Below are 23987 nucleotides of genomic sequence, written 5' to 3' on the forward strand. Positions count from 1 at the left end.
TAGCAGAAGATCACAATAGCTCAATAGCTATGTACATATATGAACACAAAAGATGGTGCTAAGTGAAATGAACTCCAAGTTATGGAAAATAGTGGTTTATCACAGTTATTTTCAACATAACGTGAAATTATGCCCTTTTTCTTTTGACTTTCTTTTCTGTGGTTTTACCCCTGATATCACTGTACCTGATTTTGGTACCCTGGATATTGTATATACATGTAATGGAACTAGGGAAGGGAAAGAGAATATCAAAATCAAGAGACAAAGGATAAAAAGACCAATGCAACAGCAATACTTACAAAACTATATGTGTAAACCAACTGTACAATTCATGGGGGGGGGGAGGAAATGAGGGAGGAGGTAACAAGGTGGGTAAGAAATGTATGCACTACCCTACATATGAAACTGTAACCCCTCTGTACATAACTCTGACAATAAAGAAATGAAAAAAAGAAAAAAATCAGAAAGCTGGTTAGTTCTTTTGAGTAAATTATAACAGCATGGAAAGCACTAGGAGGAGAAACCTGGTACCCTGACTGACACATGGCTCTAGGTAAACTGAATATAAAGCTGATCAATCTTGGTGGAAGATCCAAAGTAAAAGCTGCCACCAGAAAAGAGAAATCCAAGTTGGGAAAGGAAACCCTTTCCCCCATGTGTAATCTTACTTTGGGTATAGACCATTTGCCTAGCCAAACCAATCCTGGCTCCTTAAGGTAGCAGCTGTGATCCCAGGTGGATGGAAATCCTCTAAGCAGGCCAAAGTGTACCTGGATGATACGTTGTTCACCTGAGGAATAATCCTGGAGAACAGATCTGATGGACTCTGACCTATCTCGCAGACTCTCAGATTTGAGCCATCAAGAACCCCAAGTTAAGTTGAGATTGCATTTTAACACGCACAAGAAAGCTAACCTATTAGCACATGTACTTTTGCTTCCAATTTTATACTGAATTTCCTCAGTCCATCTCATGCTGAAGATCCTTTCAATTTAAGCTTCTCCCCTGCCCCACCCCCACCACTGGAATCTTCTTCCTTAATTCTTTACATACTTAAAAAACCTTGAGTGTTTAGCCTTTTCTAACATATGAATCATGATCCCGCTTGCATTTAATTCTTGATACTAGGAACAACGCTTTGCTTCACACTCATCATTAACTCTCTGACAAAACACTATAGCAATTAATTAAACCATGTATCCATCCATTTATTTAGCAAACATCTAAGAGCTTTCTGTGTGCAAGTCACCGGGCCATGGACTTGAAATGGCATTAATGTAGAGAGGTCTTTTACTGCTGTCCAAGAACCCCAGCAGAGCTGTGCATGTGTGCATGTGCATGCATGCGCACGTGTGTGTATGTGTGTGTGTATGTGTGTATAGAGGGGTGGGTGAGTCCCATTTCACTAACTCTTCAGAATAGCCACTGCCAGCCTTCCCTTCTGCCTTCCTGGGAATGCTGAGCCTTTCATACTTTGCTCTCAGGCTGCCTGAGTGACAGCAAACACTGGAGTCTAAGGCTTCAACCTCTCATGCATTGGGAGTAGAGTAGGGAGGGGTGGTGGGTGGACCAGGACAGGGACTAATTTCAGAAGAGGGGTACGGACAAAATGACAGGGATTCTGGATTCCCATCTGAGGTCCCAGGATAGTGAAAAGGGCGAAGCAGGCATTGTATTATCTTTCCTGAAACTAAACCATATTGATGTTTAGTCCTAGGCTTTGGTATAACATAGTTTATGCACAAGAAGTCCCAGTTAAAACTTCCTTCTTCCTGTCTCTGTAGACTCACATTCTTAGTAGCTGACATAATCTTCCAATCTGCAATTCAAAAACAGTGCAATTTTACTGAGAGGAAACAGACTGGCATAATGAAATTTTAATCAAAAGGGCACATTCACTGGCATTCTACTGGGTTTGCCTTAGTCTTTTTAAAAAGTCATAGCCAAGATTTAAAACTAAGAGATTACACACAAAATCCAGCATTCTTACTTCATGTGAAAGAATGGGATATCTGACAATCTGAGCTCAAAGTCTCATGGGGCAATGGTTAGCTAAACTGAGAAGGCAGTCCAACCTCCCCTGCCCCCCAAGAAAGAAACATCTATGTTAGCTCTCTGCATTCTTCATCATGCCCTACTATGCCCCAACTCCAATGTCCAACCTTGGCATCATTTATGGTTTTTTTTTTTTCCAGTCCTGGGGCTTGAACTCAGGACCTGAGCACCGTCCCTGGCTTCTTTTTGTTCAAGGCTAGCACTCTGCCACTTGAGCCACAGCACCACTTCTGGCCATTTTCTATATATGTGGTGCTGGGCAAACACTCTTGCCACTAGGCCATATTCCCAGCCCCCATTTATGTTTACTTTTATATCTTGTTGCTTTAAAAATAAATGAAAATATTTCACAGATACTTAATCACAAGTAGGAAGACAAAAGTAGTCTAAGGGAAATGAAAGAGAACATATTTCCATGTCAAAATGAGAAAGGCTCTTATGATATAACATAAACATTGTATGTTATGCTTGGGAATTGGCAGCTGTTATGAAATATTACTGTCATTAATATATCACCAATAGCTCTGGTGCTCATGGACACTGACATTTTAGATGGTTGGTAGGTACTACTGAGATAGTTTCCTGCTTTGAAAGGAGTTATGGAGGTCAAATGGACTAGGGAGTAGACAGAGAAAGGGAGGCTTACCAGAAATGGATGGTAGGTGCTTCTCATTTTGCTTTGAGAGTCAGTGTATGACTTTTAAGGCACACATACTTGTTCTTACCGCTACTTCTTGTCTTGCATACTTGAAAAAAATGCATCTGAAAATCTATTCCAAATAAGATTTAAGGCTACATAGCTCTCAAAATGTAGGCTATCAATTATTCAGTGGTACACTGTGTAAGGTGGAGTTTGGGTAATGTCACTGTTGCTGAGTTCATTGCATTGATCTCATGGTCCAACTGCACTTCCTGCACAGAGTGTGCAGTAAAAGGACTTACTTAGTGCCTTCCTATACTTAGGAGCTAGGAAGATGTCATATAAACAAATATACATGGCCTGTTGCATGCATGTAAGCATTGAGTCACATGAAGACATGTAGATATATGTTCAGGTATATTCCACAGGTTACCAAATAGCCTACAACTCACATGCAAGTATCAAGTTGCATGCATCTATGTGGATGTTTGTTCAGATGTATTCCACAACAGTTGAATCACTTGGAGAACTGAGAAGGGAATTTTCCTGTCACATACAAAAAAGTTCCTTTACAAAATGTACTTTACTTCCAGTGTTTGGAAATATTGAATTCTTCACTATCAAGGCAATAGTTTACCACCACTAGGGGGTGATTTTGCTGTGCAGTGCACCATTTGGCAGTGGCTGGACATATTTTTGTTCTCACAACCAGTGTGTATATGTGTGTGCACCTGTGTGCTACTGGCATGCAATGGTCAGAGGTCAGTGCTTCCCAGTCTTCTTGCAGCGCCTAGACAGCAACCATAACAGTTACCCGAGCTTCCATGTCAATGGTGCCAAAGTTGAGAAGCCCTAGTCTGAAACACCTTAAATCACTTAGGTTACTTAATTTTTAAAATTAAAAGTGACAACCCAGTGCTGGTGGCTCCTGCCTATAAATCTAGCTACTCAGGAGGCTGAGATCTGAGGACTACAGTTCAAAGCCAGCCTGGGCAGGAAAGTCCCTGAAACTCTTATCTCCAATAAACCACTCAGAAAAAGCCAGAAGTGGTGTGTGGCTCAAATGGTAGAGAGTGATCCTTGAGCAAAAAGAAGCCCAGGGACAGATCCTAGGTCCAGAGTTCAAGCACCAGGACCTTAAAAAAAAAAAAAAAAAACAACCCCCAAAACAAGTGAAGTATGTGTGATTCAAGGATATTGTGTAAAACACGGGATACTTGATTTTGAAAGAAGCTACCAGGATGATGGCAGGAATATGGCTTTGGCTAAATGGAGGTGGCACAGGCTGTAACTAAGGTGATGCAGGCCGAGGACAGCAGGTCATCACAGCAGGCTGTATCTGCAGCAGGTCTAGCTGGAAGGAAGCCTCATTGGTTCTGGGCTGGGGCTAGTTGGCAGACAAAGGAACTCATGCAGAGATGGGCCAAGAGTTTTAGAGCAGAGGCTATAAGTACTGACCTAGATCAAAATGGAGTGTCTTGCAGCCAAGAAAAGTTGCCTAAATTTGTGCTCTTTAACTGGCCATGGAGGAGGACTTGAAGCCATGAGTCAGAGTCCTGTATTGGGACAGAGGACATGGAAAAACTGCAGTGTGTGGCTGAAAGATGGAGGAGCACAGGACACAGTGCTGGCAGGAGTTTCCAGGAGAGCCCAGAGCCTTAAAGCAGCCTGCTGAGGGAGCTAGGAAAGGCTGGTACCAAGGACAGTGCAGGACAGCTCAGCATCTCTGGATGTTGTGGAGACAGGAAGGATATAGAATCAAGTGAGTACTGACCAAGAAAGGATGCTGAAGATGGGTCCTAAAGCTGGGCCAGCATAATGGTAGAAGGGAGGGGAGCCTGACCTCAGGCTAAGTGCCTGAAGGCTGGGAACTAAACAAAGGGCTTTGTCCTTGGCTGCTGACATTGTCCATGGAGGGATGATGGAGGAAGTTGATGAACGTGCACCCTCTATGCAGGAAATCAGCAGTGCCACTATTCCTTCCCAAGCTTGCCAGGCATCTGACTACTTCAACTGCTCATTATGCCTTGGATTTCTACCAGTAGCTCTCATCATAAGGAGTGACAATACGTGTTTCAGGATGAGGTTAGGCATCCAGTGTGATCACTGAAGGACATTGCTTTGATAAGACAGATGCCTAGTTCTCAGGAAAGAAAAGGAATCAGAGCCCACTCATTTATCTGCACTAGAAATTGGTTTGGGAATTTTAAAAAATTGTTCTTCACTTTGCTTTCATTTCTGTAAGCAGCAAAAGTGTTCAGTATTTTAAAAAGTAGCATTTGCTGGGCATCAATGACTCACACATATAATCCTAGCTACTCAGGAGGCTGAGATCTTAGAACTGTGATTCAAACCCAGTCTGGCCAGGTATGTCTGTGAGACTCTTATCTCCCAAGTAACCAGGAAAACAAGAAGTAGATCTGTGGCTCAAGTGGTAGAGCACTAGCCTTGAGAAAAAATGCTCAGGGACAGTGCATAGGCCCCAAGTCCAAGCCCCAGGACACCTCTCCCCCCATACCAAGTAGTAGTGTTTTCTGGAGCAATGTTATCTTTTTATAGTATATAGGTGGAAGTGCATAATTTAAAAGGCTAATCAGTATCCCAATGGCACACTTTGTAGACAAAACTTCCAATCATAGCTCACTGGGACTGAATCCTCTGGATTTAATCTAAACAAGTTCAATTGGAGGGAAAAGGAAGGATGGAAGAGAAAAGCAATGTAAGGGGAAGTAATGGGGGGGGAGAAAGAGAGAGAGAGAAGGAGAGTGAGAGAGAGGAGAGAGAGAGAGAGAGAGAGAGAAAGAGAGAAGTTGGGAAGACTGCTTAATTACCTTACGTTCACGTTTATGGGTTGCAAAGGATTCCATGAAGAAATTTTTGAATCATTCTGCCTGCCTGCTTTTCACATGACTAGGTATGACTCTGAGGCTTGACAGTACTGTTTGTCACATAACAGGTTTTATTTGGGGGAGGGGTTTGGAAATGGGGGAGTCTAACATTCTCCATTCCCAATGCTACTCTATGGTAATCCTTCTCTAATTTAAAAAGTGGCCAAAGGAGTTCTAACTGGAGATTGTTTCTCTTTGGGGCTTAACTCTTCTTTGTAATCCATGTCTCTTGGTGTGGGTTACTTCAAATATCCTCACCTTGCCATTTAATTCCTATTTCTAACATCACATGGAGCCATCCCACTGAGTTACAGAACACAAAAAAGGACTAAGTCCTGTTTAGAAGAAAGAGGCAATAAGAACAGACTCAAAAAGTACAGTTCTGCTTTACTTCAGTTTGCTTTCTGCAGAACTAAAACAGAGTATGGAGCAAGAGCACATCTCATCAGAAGCAAAATTAACAACTCTCTCCTTGATGATGCTTCAAAACTAGAGAATTCTCAATCTCTTAGATGGATGGCAGTTCTGTTGGAAACATTCCAGCAATTTTTGGACATGGGTTCCTATAAAGACGGGGTAGAGAGGGTCACCTAAGAACCACGTGGAGGACAGCTGCCCAGGGTAGACTCCAGGGAAGGATTCTGGGTAGGTGGACTTTGAGGCTGCTGGCATGAGCTCCCTTCACAGCAGCCAGATGCAAGCATTTGGAGGACTCTGGAATCTGATTAAAATTTTGCATGAAACCAGCTAGCCAAAGCAGAAAAGATGGGGGAAAAAACAACAACAGAGGATGTGTCCATTTTTAACTATGATCACAAAGCAGAAGGCCCCCAAGTCCTGGCTGCCAATTCTCCATCTCATTTTAAAATTCATTCTCTCTCTTTTCTCTTGAACAAGTGGTGGTGGTAGGGGGCAAAAGTGTTTAATCACAACTAGCCAGCATGACTGATTTGAATAAAACACGAAAGACAAAGAGATCATGTCCATTCTAACTAGGATGAGGGAGAATCTCAATGTGGTTTTGATTTACATTTCTTTTATGGCCAGAGATGTTGAAATTTCTTCATGTGTCTGATGGCTATTCTTATTTGCTCCCCAGAGAAGTCTCTTTTTAATTCATTAGCCCACCTATTAATGGGTAGTTATTTCTTTGAGGATTTGTTATTGGGGAGTTTAATTGTTTGAGTTCTAGTATACATTTGATATGAGGGCCCTTGTCTGTTGTATAGCTAGTGAAGACCTTCTCCCAATCTGAGGGCTTTGTATTTATCTTGCTATGTGCTTTGCCATGCAGAAACTGCAGTCTAATGCAATTCTATTTATCCAGCCTTTCTTGGGTTTGTTGTTTCTGTTTTTTTATTTAGGAAGTTTCGACCTGTGCAAAGGAACCATAGTGTATCCCCTATCCCTTCCTGTAATATTTTCTGGGTATCTGCTCTTACCTCAAGGTTTTCGATCCATTTGGAGTTGATTTCAGTCATTATCAAGAAAACAAATAATAGTAGATGCTTGTGGGGATGTGGCCAAAGGGAACTCTCCTACACTATTGGTGGAAACATAAACTGGTTCAACCACTCTGGAGAGCAGTATGGAGGTTCCTCAAAAGACTAAACATAGAGCTCTCCTATGATCCAGCAATCCCACTCCTGGGCATTTATCCAAATGATTACAAACAAGGCCACATGAAAACTACCAACACAACTATGTTCATTGCAGCATTATTTACCATAGCTAAGATATAGAACCAACCCAGATGCCCCTTAGTAGATGTAGATGAGTGGATCAAGAAAATTTGGCATATATGCACAATGGAATTCTATGCTTCCATCAGAAAGAATGACATTGCTCCATTTGTAAGGAAACAGAATGACTTGTAAAAAGTCATATTAAGTGAACTGAGCCAGACCCACAGAAACACAGGCTCCATGGATTCCCTCATTTGTAATGATTGGTATATGACTAAGATATTCCTAGCAGAGGATCACAATAGCTCAATAGCTATGTACATATGACCATGTAAAATTATGCTAATTGAAATCAACTCCAAGATATAGAAACCAGAGTTTTTTTTTTTATAAATGTACTGTGTGAAGTTATTTCTTCTTTGCTTCTTTTTTCTCCACCTTGGTTTATCCCCTGTTGTCACTATTTTTGATTTTGGTACCTTGTGTCTTCTATATATGTTTATCTGATTTGGGGAAGGGAAAGGGAATAACAAAACGGTGAGGCAAAGGACAAAGAGTGAACCAGTGCAACAGCAGTACTCATAAGACACTATGTTGGAAATGAACTTTACAAGTTGGGGGGGAGGGGAGTAGGAGGGAGGGAAAGTGGAAGAAAACAAGGGAGAGGTGGCAATGTGCAATAAGAAATGTACTCATTACCTTACACATGTAACTGTAACCCCTCTGTATATCATCACCTTTACAATAAAATGTACAAAAAAGAAATGTCCTAGGAATGTCTAGTAGGTATGAGATTTTTGTTGTTGTAACTAGTCATGGGGCTTGAACTCAGGGTCTAGGTGCTGTCCCTGAACTTTTCTGCTTACTGCCATCATTGTATTACTTTGAGCCATAGCTCTGTTTCTAGCTTTTTGGTGGTTGGACATAAGAATCTCATAGATTTTCCTGTCTGAGCTGTCTTTGAACTGTGATCCTCAGCTATCAGTCTCCCGAGTAGCTAGGATTACAGGGATAAGTACTGTAAGGGATTTTGTGTGTCCGTGACTTGTTAAAAATTTGTTTTCTTGCCACATGTAGTGGTGCGCATTTGTAATTCTAGAATTCAGGAGGCTGAGGTAGGAGGCTGTGAGTTTGAGGCCAGCCTTGACTATAAAGTTATCAATGTGTTAAAAAGATGAAAGTTTGTTTTCTTATATTGCTTTGGGAAAAATAAGACTATGTATCTTGTATTTCAGCACTCTGAATGTGACAATTATATCTATCCTCGTTCTCAAAATTCTTCTAGTTTCATTTTAAATCAGATTCATTGGGCTAAATAAAGCATAACTCCTCCTTGGTGCATGTTCTTCAGGGTTTGATAACATTTTCCTTCCTGGCTACAAGTGCAAAAACACAGAGAACTAAAGGTCATTCTAAAGCCTACCAATTAAGGAGTCTTTGTTTTCATATATTCTCCAGTTCTGGTTAAATCTATTGTTGTTACTGCTCCCCTTGCCTCCCCCCGCCCATCAATGTGTACATCTAATTAAGGTACATTTTATATGAAACATTATGGAAGCTCTCTGCACAGTGGAAAACTCCTATTAAAGGCTAGAGAATAAAGCATCCTTAAAGTCGACAGCCACAGTAACAACAAAACACAGCAGTTATGAACCTCATGAAAATAGGTAAAAATCCAATTGGAAAATGAGGCCTGCCCCCACTGAACACCTGTTTGCAGTCTTAATTTTGCCTTAATGAGACACTACTTATGTCTTTCAACAATAGCAAGAATCAATAGTGGATCAATAGGGATAAACAAGTTGGGTATGACCTTTTGTCTTAAGACCCAGTTAACAGCTGGGTTTCATTTTTCTGGGATTTACTTGAAGAACTGTAACAGTAAATAATAGTGCATTTAAGAATATTTGTCTAATTTGATTTAGTAGGTTTGGCAGGTGGCAGTGGCTTTTCAATGGTTTTGAGAAATTACATAAATATATGCATACAATGTGTCTTTTCTTCTAGCTCATGCATCAGATTAATTAGTAAATAATCCCTGGCTTCATAAGCAAGTATTCCCTAGTGCCGGTTGAAGAAAAACAGAGTGAAAAGGACAAAAGGGAAGACCCTGAAAAGTTGTGCAGGAATTTTTAAAGATAGTGGTGTAAAAGACAGCGGTTATTATAATTCTGCATGCTACAAAAGGCATAGTCAAGCATGTTTAACGAGGTAATATTGATTCCTTTCAAAGGTAAATTCCTTATGAATAGAAATACATACCATTTTACTTATAGTAAAAACTAAGTAGGGATTTTAGGGTTTTTAAAAATTTTGTTTTTATAACAGGATACTTTTAATCAAGAGTCACATTAAGAAAATTTTTATAGAAACTGTCAACTAAATAAGCCATATGATTTTTTAAAGATGCACTTCATTAATTTCACAGAGAAATTTTCCTTCAAAGATTGAAAAGCATCACATTCTTGCAAATTACAGAAACCTGTTAATTTGGTTCTCTATACAAAGAGTTGTAGGTCATACTCAGGATGTACAAGGTGAATTTGAGGCATATTTGTGGTAGAATTTAAATCTATTAAAAGCCTTCCTGTAGCACTATTTGTTTACCTCTTTTATCTTTTTGTAATACAAGAAATGTTCTGCTGATTGGAAATTAAGAATTGTTCTGTTAAGATACATGTATGTTAACACTTGTTGTAATATTGGATTATTTCGAAAGTTATTTCACTTGATTTTCTATAACGAGCTCATTTCTTATTGTAAACTTAGATTTTAGGTGCACAAATGTCAAAGTATAGTATATATGTTTTTGTTTAAGTTTTATATCCTGTTTGATTTGGTTACAAATAGCTTTGCTAACAGTTCACACTAATAAATAAATGTATAAAAAAGAACATTTACAAATCTCACATAATCACACGATTGCACTGTCAAAGAAATCCTTCAACTATTTCTCCAGATAACTAAAACAAACTTTCAATGATGAAGTACCAAAAAAAAGTCAAAATGTAATTGTGGTCTGAATATGAACTGAGGAGAATTATCTCACTTCAAATTGTACCACGTCTGTCCAAGAGGAAACCTCATGCCTATTTTCCTTAGCAAAGAAATCGCTACCACTCTGTTGGTGAATAAAGACAGACAGACCCACAGGTACATACATCCTAGAAAACCAACTCTCTCCAGCTCTCACACCTGAAGAAAGAAGGTGCTTGGAAATCATTGTGGCCAACAGTCCTTCAATCACCTAGCAACCTCTCTTTCTGCTGCCTTTTAACTTTGAATTCTCAGCGTTCATATACAAAAAAATGTGACAAAAGAGATGCACACTAACTTCAAAAGGAAACAGAAACCACAAATGTAAGCAGAAAGGGTCCCTACCTTTTTTATGAGAGTACGATGGTGACTGCACTTGAGGAAAAGTAGGCTTTTCTTCAGGGAGATATGCAGGCTGGCTGTATTGATGCAGGGCCAGGTCCAAGTCAGAGTTCTTGCTTTTCAACATGTTTCCAGGGTAACTACAGGTATACGGCTGGTTCACTGCCCAGGCCTGTTCCATATATACGCTGTTCCTGGGCACCGTCTGAGCAGCACCACCACCGAAGCCCCTGCTATCCTCCAGGTACGTGTAATAATCAGTGGCCTGCATGTAGCAGTTGCTGCCGGCTGCTGGGCACACTTCATACATTTCTTGCATACAGTAGTTCATTTTGTTATCCTGGCTCAGTTTCTACTTTACATATACATCCACTCTACGCACACAGTCACCAGCCCCCTCCACCCTATGAGCAGGGCCTATACGCAGAGAAGCACATATACATACACATGAAAGGACAGGGCAAGATGAATAACCACGACCAGTCCAGCAAGCCAGCTTGCTTCACTTGGGAATAGCACCTGATGTGCTAATATCCTACCCAGATGGAGGTGTCTTGAGAGCTCTCCTGCCATCCACACACACAGTGGAAAGCAGATTTATGACTATAAAGGTCTTAAGCTGTACATGCAGCTAATTCCTGGGGAAGATGGCAGGCAGGTGCAAATGGCCTTACCCAGATAGGGGAGCGATAGCAAGAATGTCCCTTTTACTGTGAGGCTGGGAAAGATTCATTTTATACATGGGGTTTAACCCTTTTCAACTTGATTAGAAAATGATTAGTCATTGTTATGTCATTATAGTTGACAACTTAAGCGTGAAATGTTTTTGAAGACATCTTAAGATAATATCCTTGGATACACAGACAATCCTAAAATCAATAATCTAGTTTATTAGCATCAGCCAGAGAACATCTAGGAGTAATGAGCCCAACAACTGACTGGGAGGCTTTAATCTAGTATGACCATTAGTGGATGATTCTGTCATTGAATACTACCATTTGGCTTTTAATAGCTGGTTCCAGCCATCCTTCCATGATCCTTGAGTCCCATTGGCCACCTTGGAAAGCAGTGATATCATGTGTTCTATCCCCTTCCTTGTGCCTGGGCATTTTAATATTGTTAGCACGGATCTACATAAGACTTAAAACACTTGTCTTCATGACTTTTTTATAAGGGTGAGAGCATACCAAAGAGCCACTATGAAGAACAGACCTGTATTGTAGCAGTTTTCCAGTTTCTTTGTGCTCAACAATACTGATTAGCAGTGTGTGGAAATCTGTGCACCTTCTTATTTCCAGTTACATCTGCCTTTGTAATTATTTTCAACTTCAGTGTAATTGAAGTAGAAGAATTCGTGGACTTGTCATTTGAAGATAGTGATCTAAGAGGAAATGTATTTCCTCAAGAATCGCCATGCCTTTTTAACTAAGGAATTATCCAATTAGACTGGAAATGCTTGCAAGGTGATTGAGTGGCTTTCTTTCTGTGGATGGTAGCCAGTGTTGTCCACAGATGCACATGGTTCCTAGATCATGACATCAATGAGGTGGGAGGCTTTACTGTATGCCAGGGGCTCATTCTCTTTCTCCTGATAGATTAAAGTGGACCATACTTGTATGGTACTTTATAAATCTCCTAAAGGTTAATCGACTTAAAAAATAACCAAGAGACAAATTAAAATGAAAGAGACCCAAGCTGACCCATGTGTATGTTTGGCAATATGACTTTACAGTAGCCAGGCAGAGGTGAGAGGATTGTGAGTTCCAGTTCTCTAGGGTACACAGCAAGATCATGTCAAAAAAGGAAGAGGAAGAGCAGAAAGGGAAGGAAAGTGAGAGGAAGGGAAAGAAGGAAGAAGGCGAGGGAGAGAAAGAAGGAAGGAATAAAAGGAGGGAAGGAGGAATTGACTAGAAAACTACAATTGACCTATAAGTGAAGGAATGTCTCTATAATTAGTATTTCCTCCCTATTGAAAATGTCAATACATTGTATTGGAAGCAATGACTATTTTCTGCAAATCCCAGAAAAAAGATCTAAGCCTTATTGGTTTTTTTTGTTGGTTTGATATCATTTATCTCAATTTTCACAAAATGAATCTGAAAAAAAAATCAACCTTTCAATAAAGCAGTCATCTTTCCTGGCAACTATGCACTCTAAGTCCTCTTTTTCTGGTTGGGAGCTGGATGTGGAACCCATCTGTACTTATAGTTTTTCCCAGAGCACTTTCTGGTGTCCTCTCTATTTGCTAAAGGCCCAAATCTAAGCCTGTCCTGTTTCCATCACTAACAATGCCAACTAAAGCCAGACTACGAAGGGACACTCCAAAGGAACACTTGAAAACCATTTTCAGGAGTCCCTAGTGTGTGCTTGGGAAATCCCACTGTTATCCTCCCTCTGGAAAGAACATACACACTGTCATGAAAAAGGGTGAGGACAACTCCTGAAAACTTTCTTCCTCTCACTTTTTGTCACTGGTTATTGTGTTTAGGAAAGGGTGAATTTCCTCCAAAATGTTTGACTAGCATTCTATTTCACTTTTATCTTTTGGAAAAAACAGAACAAAGCTCTCACCCCAAGCTGGAATACTCTACTTGTAATGAATCCATGGAACTCTTGTTGCTGTTAACTGAAAATGGAGCTCAGTGCTTACATGAGAAACAGAGCCAAGTGTGTCCCCCATGGAAGCAATTACACTTATACCTGAGACTGGCTGTGCATGCTTTCCCCAGTCCTGGGGATTGAACTCAGGGCCTAAGTGCTGTCTATAAGCTTTTTGTTGTTGTTGTTGTTGTTCTAGGCTAGTGCTCTATACCACTTGAGCCACAGCTCTACTTCCAGCTTTAAAGAGTCTCAGGAACTTTTCTGCCCAGGCTGGCTTCAAATCATGATCCTCAGATCTCAGCCTGTGACTAGCTAAGAGTACAGGCATGAGCCACTGGTGCCCAAAGCCTCAAATTGTTATGTCCAAGCTGGTGTGGCACTTTCCTTATATCTCTGCCTACCAAGAATTTAGGATTATAGGCTTGAGTTACTTTGTCTGTCTGCCATTGAGATTTTTGAAGTTCATGTTATTTGCATAAGCAGTGGAATTTGAAAAACCACTGTATGACCTTCAGCCAGAACATCCAGAAATTTTATGCCTTTGGTTATTTCCTTTATTTTATATTTATTTTTGTGCCACTCCTGGATCTTGAACTCAGAGCCTATGTGCTGTGCTTGAGCTACTTTTACTCAAGGCTAGTGCTCTACCACTTGAGCCACAGCACCACTTCCTTTTAGTTTTTTTAATTTTTAATTTGATTTTTTTTTTTTTTTGGCCAGTCCTGGAGCTTGAACTCAGGGCCTGAGCAATGTCCCTGGTTTCTTTTTGCTCAAGGCTAACACTCTGCCACTTGAACTACAGCGCCACTTCTGGCCGTTTTCCATATATGTGGTGCTGGGGAATCGAACCCAGGGCTTCATGTATATGAGGCAAGCACTCTTGCCACTAGGCCATATCCCCAGCCCCTGGTTTTTTTTTTTTTTTTTTTTCCTGTCCTGGGCCTTGGACTCAGGGCCTGAGCACTGTCTGTGCCTTCTTTTTGCTCAAGGCTAGCACTCTACTACTTGAGCCCCAGCGCCATTTCCATTTTTTTCTGTTTATGTGGTGCTGAGGAATTGAAACCAGGCCTTCATGCATGCTAGGAAAGTACTGTATCACAAAGCCACATTCCCAGCCCCAACAGCCAGTTTCTTAAATAATTAAATATACTTTATAAATTAATTTCACGTTTAGTTCTTCAAATCAAGATCCAGATTAAATATATATGTTGAAATAATTTTTAAAAATAGTGGTAATATGAAGTCTTCTCCCTTTCTATGTTTTCCTTGAAATGGTTTTGGATAGAAAGCTTTATCATATGAGTTTTTACTGTAAATTTTGCTGATTTTCCTATATGCTAACAGCTTCCTTTATTGTTTTCTGTCAATAATGTCTACATGTTCAGTTTGATTTGGGCTTAAATTTTTAGCAAGAATGCTTCATAAATTGTACAGTGTGCTTTAATTACCTTTAAATAGTTATACAAAGAAGTGGCCATGTAACAAAACAGTTTATGCATGCAATGTATCTTGATCAATGCCACTCCTTTCAACATTCTCACCGATCCCATCCCACCCATTCCTTCCCTCTTAATTTTGTAGCATATACACTGAATTCTTGACTGCATTCTCTTACCCTTTTCCTCTGCATTAATTTAACCTCTCTCTTTAGACCCTCCCTACCTCTTGCAAGTATCTGTTTCTTGGGCTTTGACTTTACCTTTCTAAGGAATTACATTCTTTGAGTTCTTTCAATCTACCATATTTCAGTTAATACATTTGTAACCAGTTGCATGTCACCCTATGTGTTTTCTTACAGGTTTATAGGCTAAACTTTTATAGTTTAGCCTCCACATAAGGGAAAACATGCAACTCTCTGGGCCTGACTTACTTCACTCATTTTTCCCCAAGTTTTTCCATTTATTTACAAATGATATAGTATTATTGATTCTATTGGATGAGTAAAATTCCATTATGTATATATATATACCACATTTTATTGCCATTCGTCCATTGAGGGGCATCTGGGCTGATTCCATACCTTGGCTTTGGTGAATAGTGATGCAATAAATATGGTTGTGCAGTGGCCTTACTATATCCTGGTTTGTGATCTTTTGGATAAATGCCCAGGAGTGGATCATAGGATAGGTAGTTCTATGTTTAGTATTTTGGAACCTCCACATTGATTCCCTGAGTGGTTGAACAAGCTTATAATCCCACCAACAGTAAAACAGAATTCTCTTTTGGCTATATCTTTGCCAGTATCTGTTATCATTTTCTTGATCTTGGCCATTCTAAATAGGATGAGGTAGAATCTCAGGGTTGTTTTGATTTAAATTTCCTTTATAGCTAGAGATGTTGAGCAGTTTTTCAGGTGTTTATTGGCTAGTTTTACTTCTTCTGAGCTGTCTCTCTTTAGGTCATTAGCCTAATTGGATTGTTCGTTCTTTGAGAGTTTACTTTTTGAAGATTTAATTTTTTGAGCTCTAAGTCTATTTTGGATATTAGACTCTTCTCTGATAAATAGCTGGCAAAGATTTTCCCATTCTGTAGGCTTTCTTTTTAGCATGTTGGCTATATCCTCTGCTATAAAGAAACTTTAGAATTTTCTTTAGGCAGTTGTACAAAAGAGTTGCCATTCAACAGAGCAGTTAAGGAATACAGTGCTTATTGATCAATGTCACCACTTTTAACATTCTTACCCACCCCTCTAGCCCACCCCTTCCCTCACTTTTCTAGATTATATATTGGATTTTTTGCATTTAAAAAAGCAATTTATGTATCCAATTCATCTTGATCTGTGTCATCCCTTTGATACATTTCTCCCCCACCCTTCTATCCATCCCTTCACTTATCTTAGTTTTGTGGCTCATTTTCCACATTTCTTCTTATGCTATTCTCCTCTTGATCCCCTCCTACATCCCCTGCAAGTATCAATTTCTTAGTACTCATTTTGTTGGTCTCTGACTTAATTCTTTCTAAAGAATTATATTATTTGTGTTTTCCATAGCTTCTATTATTCTTCAGTTAATTCATTTGTAACTTCTTGGGTGCCACCCACTGTGATTACTTCTAGATTTTAGGAAGTTTCTAGTTCTCACTAATGAGGGAAACCATGCAACCTGTGCTTATCTGGGTCTGGCTTACTTCACTTAACATAACCTCTCCAAGTCTTTCCATTTCCTTATGAATAATTCAATGTCATTCTTTCTAATGGATGAGTAGAATTTCATTGTTGATAAAATGCCATTAAGTCTTCTTGGATTTATTGTGATTCTGAATCTTTATTCAAAGTTCCTGCCTATGCTGAGGAGCTCTAATGTTTCATTTCCTTTCTGTAAAAGTTTCATAGTTACAAAGCTAAGGCCTTTGATCCATTCTGAATTGATGCTAGTGCAAGATGATATAGAAGGATCACGATTTATAAGGATCTAGTGTTGGTTTTCTGTATGTGGACATCTAGTTTTCTCAGCACCATTTGTTGAAGAGCCTCTCTTTCTTCCAGTCTATGTTTCTGGCTCCTGAATATTAGATGACTATATAGGTCTGTGGGTTATTTTCTGGGCCTTCTGTTCCATTGGTCTACAGGGCTGTTTTTGTGCCACTACCAAACTGTTTTTGTTGTAATAGCTCTGTAGTAGAATTTGAAGTTTGGTATGCTTTTGGATCTTTTGTGGTTCCATATGAAATTTTGGACTGCTTTCTCTCTCTTATTGAAGAATGATGTTGGGATTTTGATAGGTATTGCACATTGAATTTGTAGATTGCTTTGGGCAGTATTGCCATTTTCATGGTGTTAATTCTGCCAATTCAGAATGCAAGGTCTTTTCTATTGCCTTATGTCTTCAGTTTCATTCTTTAAATTTTAAAGTTTTCACTGTAGATGTCCTTCACATCCTTGGTTACTTTCTATATTTTTTGAAGTTATAGAAAATAGATTGCTTTCTTGATTTTAGTCTCAATCTTCTCATTGTTGGCATACAGAAAAGCTACTGACTTTTGTGGGTTGGTTTTATACCCTGCTCCTTCACCAATATTTTAAATCAGCTCTAATAGCTTTATGGAGGAGTCTATAGGTCCTTTACATAAAGGATCATGTCATTTGCAAAAAAGGATAGTTTTATTTTTTCCTTCCCTATGGATCCCTTTTATGTTTTTCTCTGTCTTATTACTCTTGCTAGGAATTCCAGTAATATACTGAAGAGGAGTGAAGAGAGTGGACATCCTTGTCTTGCATTTCATTTTAGAGGAAACATTTTTAGTGTTCTGACAGTAAGTATAATGTTGCTGTGGGTTTGTTAGAATGTCTTTATTATAGTGAGAAATGCTCCATGTATTCCTCACTTCTCCAGAGCTTTTATCATAAAAAAGATGTTGGATCTTGTAAAAGTATTTTTTCTGTATCTATTGAGATGATCATGTGATTCTTGTCATTGCTTTTTGGAGAGTACATTGGACTTCAGAAGCAGTGCTTTAGGGAGGGCCTATCCAATGTACTTGCAAACAGGTAGCAAAGACAATGAATCTTAGGGCAACTGCAGAGACTTGTAGCTTCTATTCTAATTATTGTCTTCACTTTGCTTTAGTAATAGAATATCTAAATTTGAGTTGAGTTCATGCCCCTTTGGAAAAGCTTCTTATTTGCTAATCTTCTTGTACCCAGATGTGTCTATGTGACTTCTACCCAATGAGTTGTAATAAAGGAAGTGGTATAAGGCAGTTTATGGGAAACTTACAAAACAACATAAAAGATAACTAGTGCATACCATTTTGTTCTAACTTCTACTTGCAATGAGAATATGATAGCTGGGGCTCTACCCACCATTTTGGTCCATGAAGACAAGAGCCATACTCCTAGATAGTGTGTGAGTGAGCTATGAGACTAGCTTGCTGAAACCCACAGGACTGCCATACTAACTAGACTGCCAAGCTTGGGAAAACCCAAGAAATAACTAAAATGTATTTACACTGTAGTTTCATTTTTTTGATAAACTAGAGCACTACCCAGTTTATTGTGAAGGTTAAAGGACTTTAAATAGAGCTCTTGTAACAGTGACTGATGTAGGTGACATAACTACATACACATATAATCACTATTACTAAAAGGTGTACTTTCTCTTCTCAGACTACATTTCACTCTAGGTCACAGGCCTACAAACTATAGCCTGTGTGTCAAAAGCATCTGTTTCATAAATAAAGTTTTATTGGCACAAAGCTATGTTCATTTGCTAACACTGTGTATAGTTGTTTTTTGTGCTCCAATGGAAAAGTTAAGTATTTTCAAGAGAGATTATATGGCCTGCTGAAAATACTTACTGTCTGGCACTTTGGACAAAAGTTTGTTTCTCTAGGTGGACTTATCCTGTCTATAGATTTAAGTGCTGCTATCACTGCTGCTCCAATTCCATCATTACCAACAGGACTTCCAAAATAGCCTTCCCATTAGTCTGGCCACTCCTTGGCTCTTTCTGGACATCCCTACAAAAGAGAGATGCTTATGAACAGCCAAGAAGGCCATGTAAAATCATGGCTTCTCAGTGCATTTGGAATCACATCCACTCTACCAAAAGGCAATCTATCTCCAGTTCCCATCAACTCCTTCTCTTCTTGTATACTTGACTCCAGCCCAAATAGTGTCCTTGTTGTTCTGTGAACACTCAAGGTCTTATCCACCTCAACGTACCTCACATATTTTCCTTTCTGTCTGAAATGTCCTTTCCTTGAGATCTTTCCAGAAGAAAGCCTTTTCATCTCTCAGGACTGAGATTAAATGTCATTTGCTCTGTATTTCAGGAGCCTCTTGATTCCATTATAGGTCTGGAGGCCTGTGACAATCATCACATGTATAACAACAATATAAAATAATACATATATGCAGGGGATGGCTATTCCTTTAAGACCTGGGGCAGCTGCTAGCTGGCCCCTCCCACCTCCTTCCGGGTTCCAAAACCAGAAGAGAAGCCAAACCACCCCCGCCTCTCGGTGGTGAGCCAGAGGCGGAGCCAAGAGGTCTCTGCCTCTGTGGGAAGTTTTGTGACATCACTGTTATGGACACACTCATTAGCCTATCATTAGCACCTGGCCAGTCCTTCTCCTTCGCGTGTCATTACTGGTATAAGACTGTTAGCCCCTCCCTCGAATAAACCAGACTGCCCCTGAGGCTTCTCCGAGACCCCACGCACCCATGTCTTCCTTGGCAAGTATGGGGAAGGGGGCAGGGCATCCCGCAACCACACGCTGACTGAGGCTATCCGTGGACCTCGCTCCCGCAGTCAATTCCTTCTGGCCAGAGGAGATGCATTGAGAGCGATAGGGGACCACACGGTAAGGGTGGACAGGCCCAGGACCTCCACGTGGATGGAGGTAGAGCTTAGCCTGGCAAATGGCGGCCCAGACATGGGGTGGGGCGGAAAGCCCACAAGCAAAGTCCCGAGCTATCAGTAGCCCTCAGGAAATTGGAGTGGGTTCTCTGGGGCGTCTAGGTTCCCCCATCAGGCAGCTGAGACGGTGGGGCAGAATCGATTTGTGTTCCAAGGAACTGGATTGGACTTTTGGGACATTCGGGCCAAGGGCCGAGGGCGCGGTTTCGTGGGTCTCCTGGCGCCGGGCAGGGAGGGACGGCGTGGCTTTGCATGTCCTGCAGGAAACCCGCCATGGTGGCTGCGCAGTAGAGAAGCGCAGAGGGTGCGCGGGGCGGTTGCAGCAGCAGTCTGGGCCAGGACACTCCCCCCCCCCCCCACCCCGTGATTTCTGGGCCACGATTTGCGAGCGAGGCGGCGGCTGCACACGCTGGGCTCCGGGGACGCGGGGCCCAAGGCAGGTAGTGCGAGTTCCGTGGCGGGTGCTGCAGGGGTCACGGCCCCAGCGATGCTTGGGGCCCAGGGTGGGCGGCGTAAGTTCCGCGGTGGTGCTTGGAGCGCGGTGCAGGAGGCTGTGGGACCCACGGAGCTTAGTGCACACGGTTTTAGGGCTGGCCTGCGCCCTCTCTACCTTGCGCTGGCCCCCTGCTTTCCTTTCTGCTTCTGAGGCCCACCGGGGATGGCGCCCTGGAGCGCAGGATTTTTGGGGCTGAAACTGCCTTTGCGCCGGCTCCCTCCCCCTGCCTCTGAGGCCTTGGAACTCACCAGGCTCACCTACCTACCATCTAAGGCTGGCTAATCTGCTTTAAAGGAGACAAAAGGGTTCTCAGTTTCTGTCAATGTTCGCTAGTTGGAGATTCGTTAAGCTCTGATGTTGTGGGCTAAATTCTAAGATTGGTTAACAGATAAAAGAGATTCTAACAAACAGCCCCAGGTGCCAAATTCCTGGAGGCTGGGTGGGGCTAACAGCTTGTCTGCAGCCCCTCGGATGGTCTGTGAGAAAGGCGTCCCGCTGTGACCCTGCAGTCCATCCTGTTAAACTTGCAGCTTACAGGCGGAGTTAAAACAAGAAAAAGCCCCAGGTTCCCAACTAAAACGGAGTATTTGGGGGGCAAACAAATGGTTCTGATGCAACAATAAATAATTTGGTTGGAGTTCCTAAAATTACCAGTTCAAAGATACTAAAAATTGGAGGAGTTTTTCTTGATGGTTAAAAAAGTTTGTCTGATGTGATTTGATCCCTGTGCTACTCTTACAATGTGGAGATATTGAAAAAGCCAGGTGCTGAGGCCAAATCTCTTGTGCTTTATAATTCTGGTAAACACGGTTAAAGGTACTTTTGTCACAATTGTCTTGGATATTATTCTAATGATTCGGTGCTAAATTCTGTGTGAGACTCCTATCTTAAGTTACATATAATCAGGCAAGCGTTTTAAAGTATGTATAATTAACTGGTGAGGATAAAAGTAAATTCTCATTCACCCTGTATGTAGAAAAAATATGGCAAAGCAAGCTAATGGTTCTCACTAATTTATTGGGAAGCTAAATGTATAAGTGTTTCTAAATTTGTAATTGTGATTACTACATTAGGAAAAAAATTGTCATTTAAGTTCAGAGTCTTTCGGATGCAAACAAGGCTGAGGCAAGGATTAAATTACATTCCTAGATGAAAATTTAAACAACCAGAGTGCTAACATTTTGCCAAGTCAAAGGTACCATAGCTGTTGGAAGCCACAGAGTTATCTTGGGATTTTGTGACTAGGAAAATCTCTTAAAGTCATCACCCTGCTTGAGCCAAAAGGGCATCAGCCTACAAAAGCCAAAAGAAAAAAAAAATACTCAGAGCAACCAACCAAAAATTGCTGGGGGAGTTTAGATGTCTTTAACCAGTCTGTGCAGAATTTTGCAGGCGACCCAGCAGGAGGTGACAGTCTATCCAGAGGACTCTGAGAGATGCCACTACAGCCTCACCTAGATCCAACTCATCTCTCCTGCCTGACTCCATCACATGGCATAAGGCCTGCTAATTTGGGATGGAAGACACAGCCACTGCTAAAGCTGAGACTTCCACACTGTTTTAACCCTTTGCCCTCGATGTTCATTTATCTGTGTTCTCTTCCACCTGCCGGTAAGATCAAACGGTATGATTCAGATTGATGGCACATAGATCTCATGTTCTCTAAGGGTTACATCCAAAACTTTGACAAGTGGTTTGTGGTCAATTCTCAACAAGTTACAGATGGGTTATTCCTGTTGCTTTCCTTGTTGCTAATTGGACATAAAAAAGGGCTTTTATATCTGAGACTCCTTGGATCACAGTTCAAAGCCAGCCCGGGCAAAAGAAAATCTCTCTAAAACTCCATCTCCCAATTAAACAATAAAGAGCCAGACTGAGAGCTTGACTCAAGAGAACCAGCAAAATGCTGAAAGCAACACCGTGGCTCAAGTGGTAGAGCACTAGCCTTGAGCAGAAGTACTCAGGGACAGTGCTCAGGTCCTGAGTTCAAACCCCATGAATGCAGATGGGAGCATGCCATCCCAGCAACAAGCGCCAGAACTCTTGGGACTCAGCCAGTCCAGGAAAACAGGGATATGGAGAGGAGTGAGAGGAGAATGGTGTCATATCCTAAATGGAGTTGCCTTGTCTCGCCCTTTCAAAACTGATCAGAGCTGAGAGGTCAAAAGGAATAGTACCTGTCCATTTTCCTTTTTTCTGCCAGTTATATATATGTGTACATATCTATCTTAGCCTCTGCCTGGCTACTCCAAGCCGGTTTACTAGCACTAAACACTTCCTTCCGTTATTCCTCCTTCTTTGTAATTTACCACAATTGGGTTTATGCTCCAAACGGAACTTTTCTGGCTTATGCCCAGGGTATGTTCTATGCCATTCATGTTAACTAGCTCTGAAAACTTGCCAGTCTTTTGCTTGATCTTTTCAAAAGTCTCTTTTAACAGAATAACATCTCTCGATGAGGTAATCACCTGGGAACTTGCGGTTCAAGGCCATCATCTTCCACACTGCTGTGCCAAGCTACAGAGGCTGGCCAGAGGAGACCATGACACCCTTTCCCTGATGGCCATTCTCGTGTAATGATGGGGACTTTTGCCAACCACACTGGACGGTACCAGGCCATATGGCAAATCAGGGGCCCTTGACTACTTTGCCCCCTTTCAGCAGGAAGTAGTTTCAGAAGAAATGACCTTCGCCCATACTCCCAGCCTGGTGCCCTCCTGTGTCATAATTTAAAAAAACAAAAGAGGGGGGGAGCAGCCCCCATGACTAGTTAAGGACAGTCATGCTTACATTAAATATCTTAAGAAATATCTTAAGAATTTTAAATCTTCCCAAATCAGTACGGGAAGGAGCCTTGTATATGCCTTTCCAGATTGGGAAATTAAGCCCAGAGCACTCACTCTGGAGAAATGTCTCCTTCTTGCTTTCTCTGGGAAAACAAGGACCATGCCGGATTTCTTCTGCGCTTCCATGGGAATATGGAAAGCCTCTGCATACAATAGCAGTAAATGACACCAAAGGCAGCCAGCTTCCCTTCCTTGCTTGCTTTCTAGACTCTTCCTTGAGCGTCTCCCGTGGCGCAATGTTTTGCTGTGGCAGTGTCACCTGCAGCTTTGCATGAAAACTAGAGAAAATTTGTACTGTTGTTTCTCCTTTTGCTCTCTCCCTGCTGCTTATCTTAGGGGGTCCCATTGGAGGGAAATAGGAGCTGAGGGTTTTGACACCTTACTTCAATGTTTTTGATGATGTTTAAAAAAGGTAGGCACAAGGGTTTAGTGCCTTGCCTTTAATGTTTATGAAAAAAATGTTTTACTAACTACATATGTTAAGTCAGCTGCTGTGAACTACCAGAGTCGCCAGAACTTAAACCTGCTTCTACCTCACTGCCAAAAGAGGAATGATGTCTGCATTTATCCTGAGTGGCGTGGAAATGGGCTAAGGACTCCAACTTCTCTGGACTGAGCCAAATGGATGGCCTCTTCACCTACCCCTTCCTTTTGTGGAAGAGGCCCCATATGTATCTTATGTCAACATTTGCCTTATGCCTTCATATGCCATATGTTTACAGCATCCCCTGCTTATTTAAAAAACGAAAGAGAGGGAGAGGTAGGGGATGGCTATTCCTTTAAGACCTGGGGCAGCTGCTAGCTGGCCCCTCCCACCTCCTTCCAGTTCCGAAACCAGAAGAGAAGCCAAACCACCACCACCTCTTGGTGGCAAGCACGTGTGTTGTGATGGCGCCCGCTGAGCCAGAGGCGGAGCCAAGAGGTCTCCGCCTCTGCGGGAAGTTCCATGACATCACCGTGATGGACACGCTCATTAGCCTATCATTAGCACCTGGCCAATCCCTCTCCTTCACGTGTCATTACTGGTATAAGACTGTTA

At 41.3% G+C, this 23987-nt stretch overlaps 1 protein-coding gene across 5 annotated transcripts in view; it reads right to left on the reverse strand.

The window, feature by feature from the left end:
• The window catches only part of Thrb (thyroid hormone receptor beta), a 374473-nt gene that overhangs the window by 30239 nt on the left and 320247 nt on the right, over positions 1–23987 (reverse strand). Inside the window, exon 1 of one of the 5 annotated variants that reach the window (XM_048355967.1) lies at positions 10650–12641. The exons of the other annotated variants lie outside the window; for them this stretch is intronic. Coding sequence (XP_048211924.1) covers positions 10650–10977 — 328 coding nt within the window. The 5' untranslated portion in view covers positions 10978–12641. Of the gene's footprint in view, positions 1–10649; positions 12642–23987 lie in introns of those variants that run through there. 5 annotated transcript variants of the gene reach the window in all.

The sequence above is a fragment of the Perognathus longimembris genome, chromosome 10 (assembly GCF_023159225.1).
Source record: "Perognathus longimembris pacificus isolate PPM17 chromosome 10, ASM2315922v1, whole genome shotgun sequence".
Classification (NCBI taxonomy): Eukaryota; Metazoa; Chordata; class Mammalia; order Rodentia; family Heteromyidae; genus Perognathus; species Perognathus longimembris.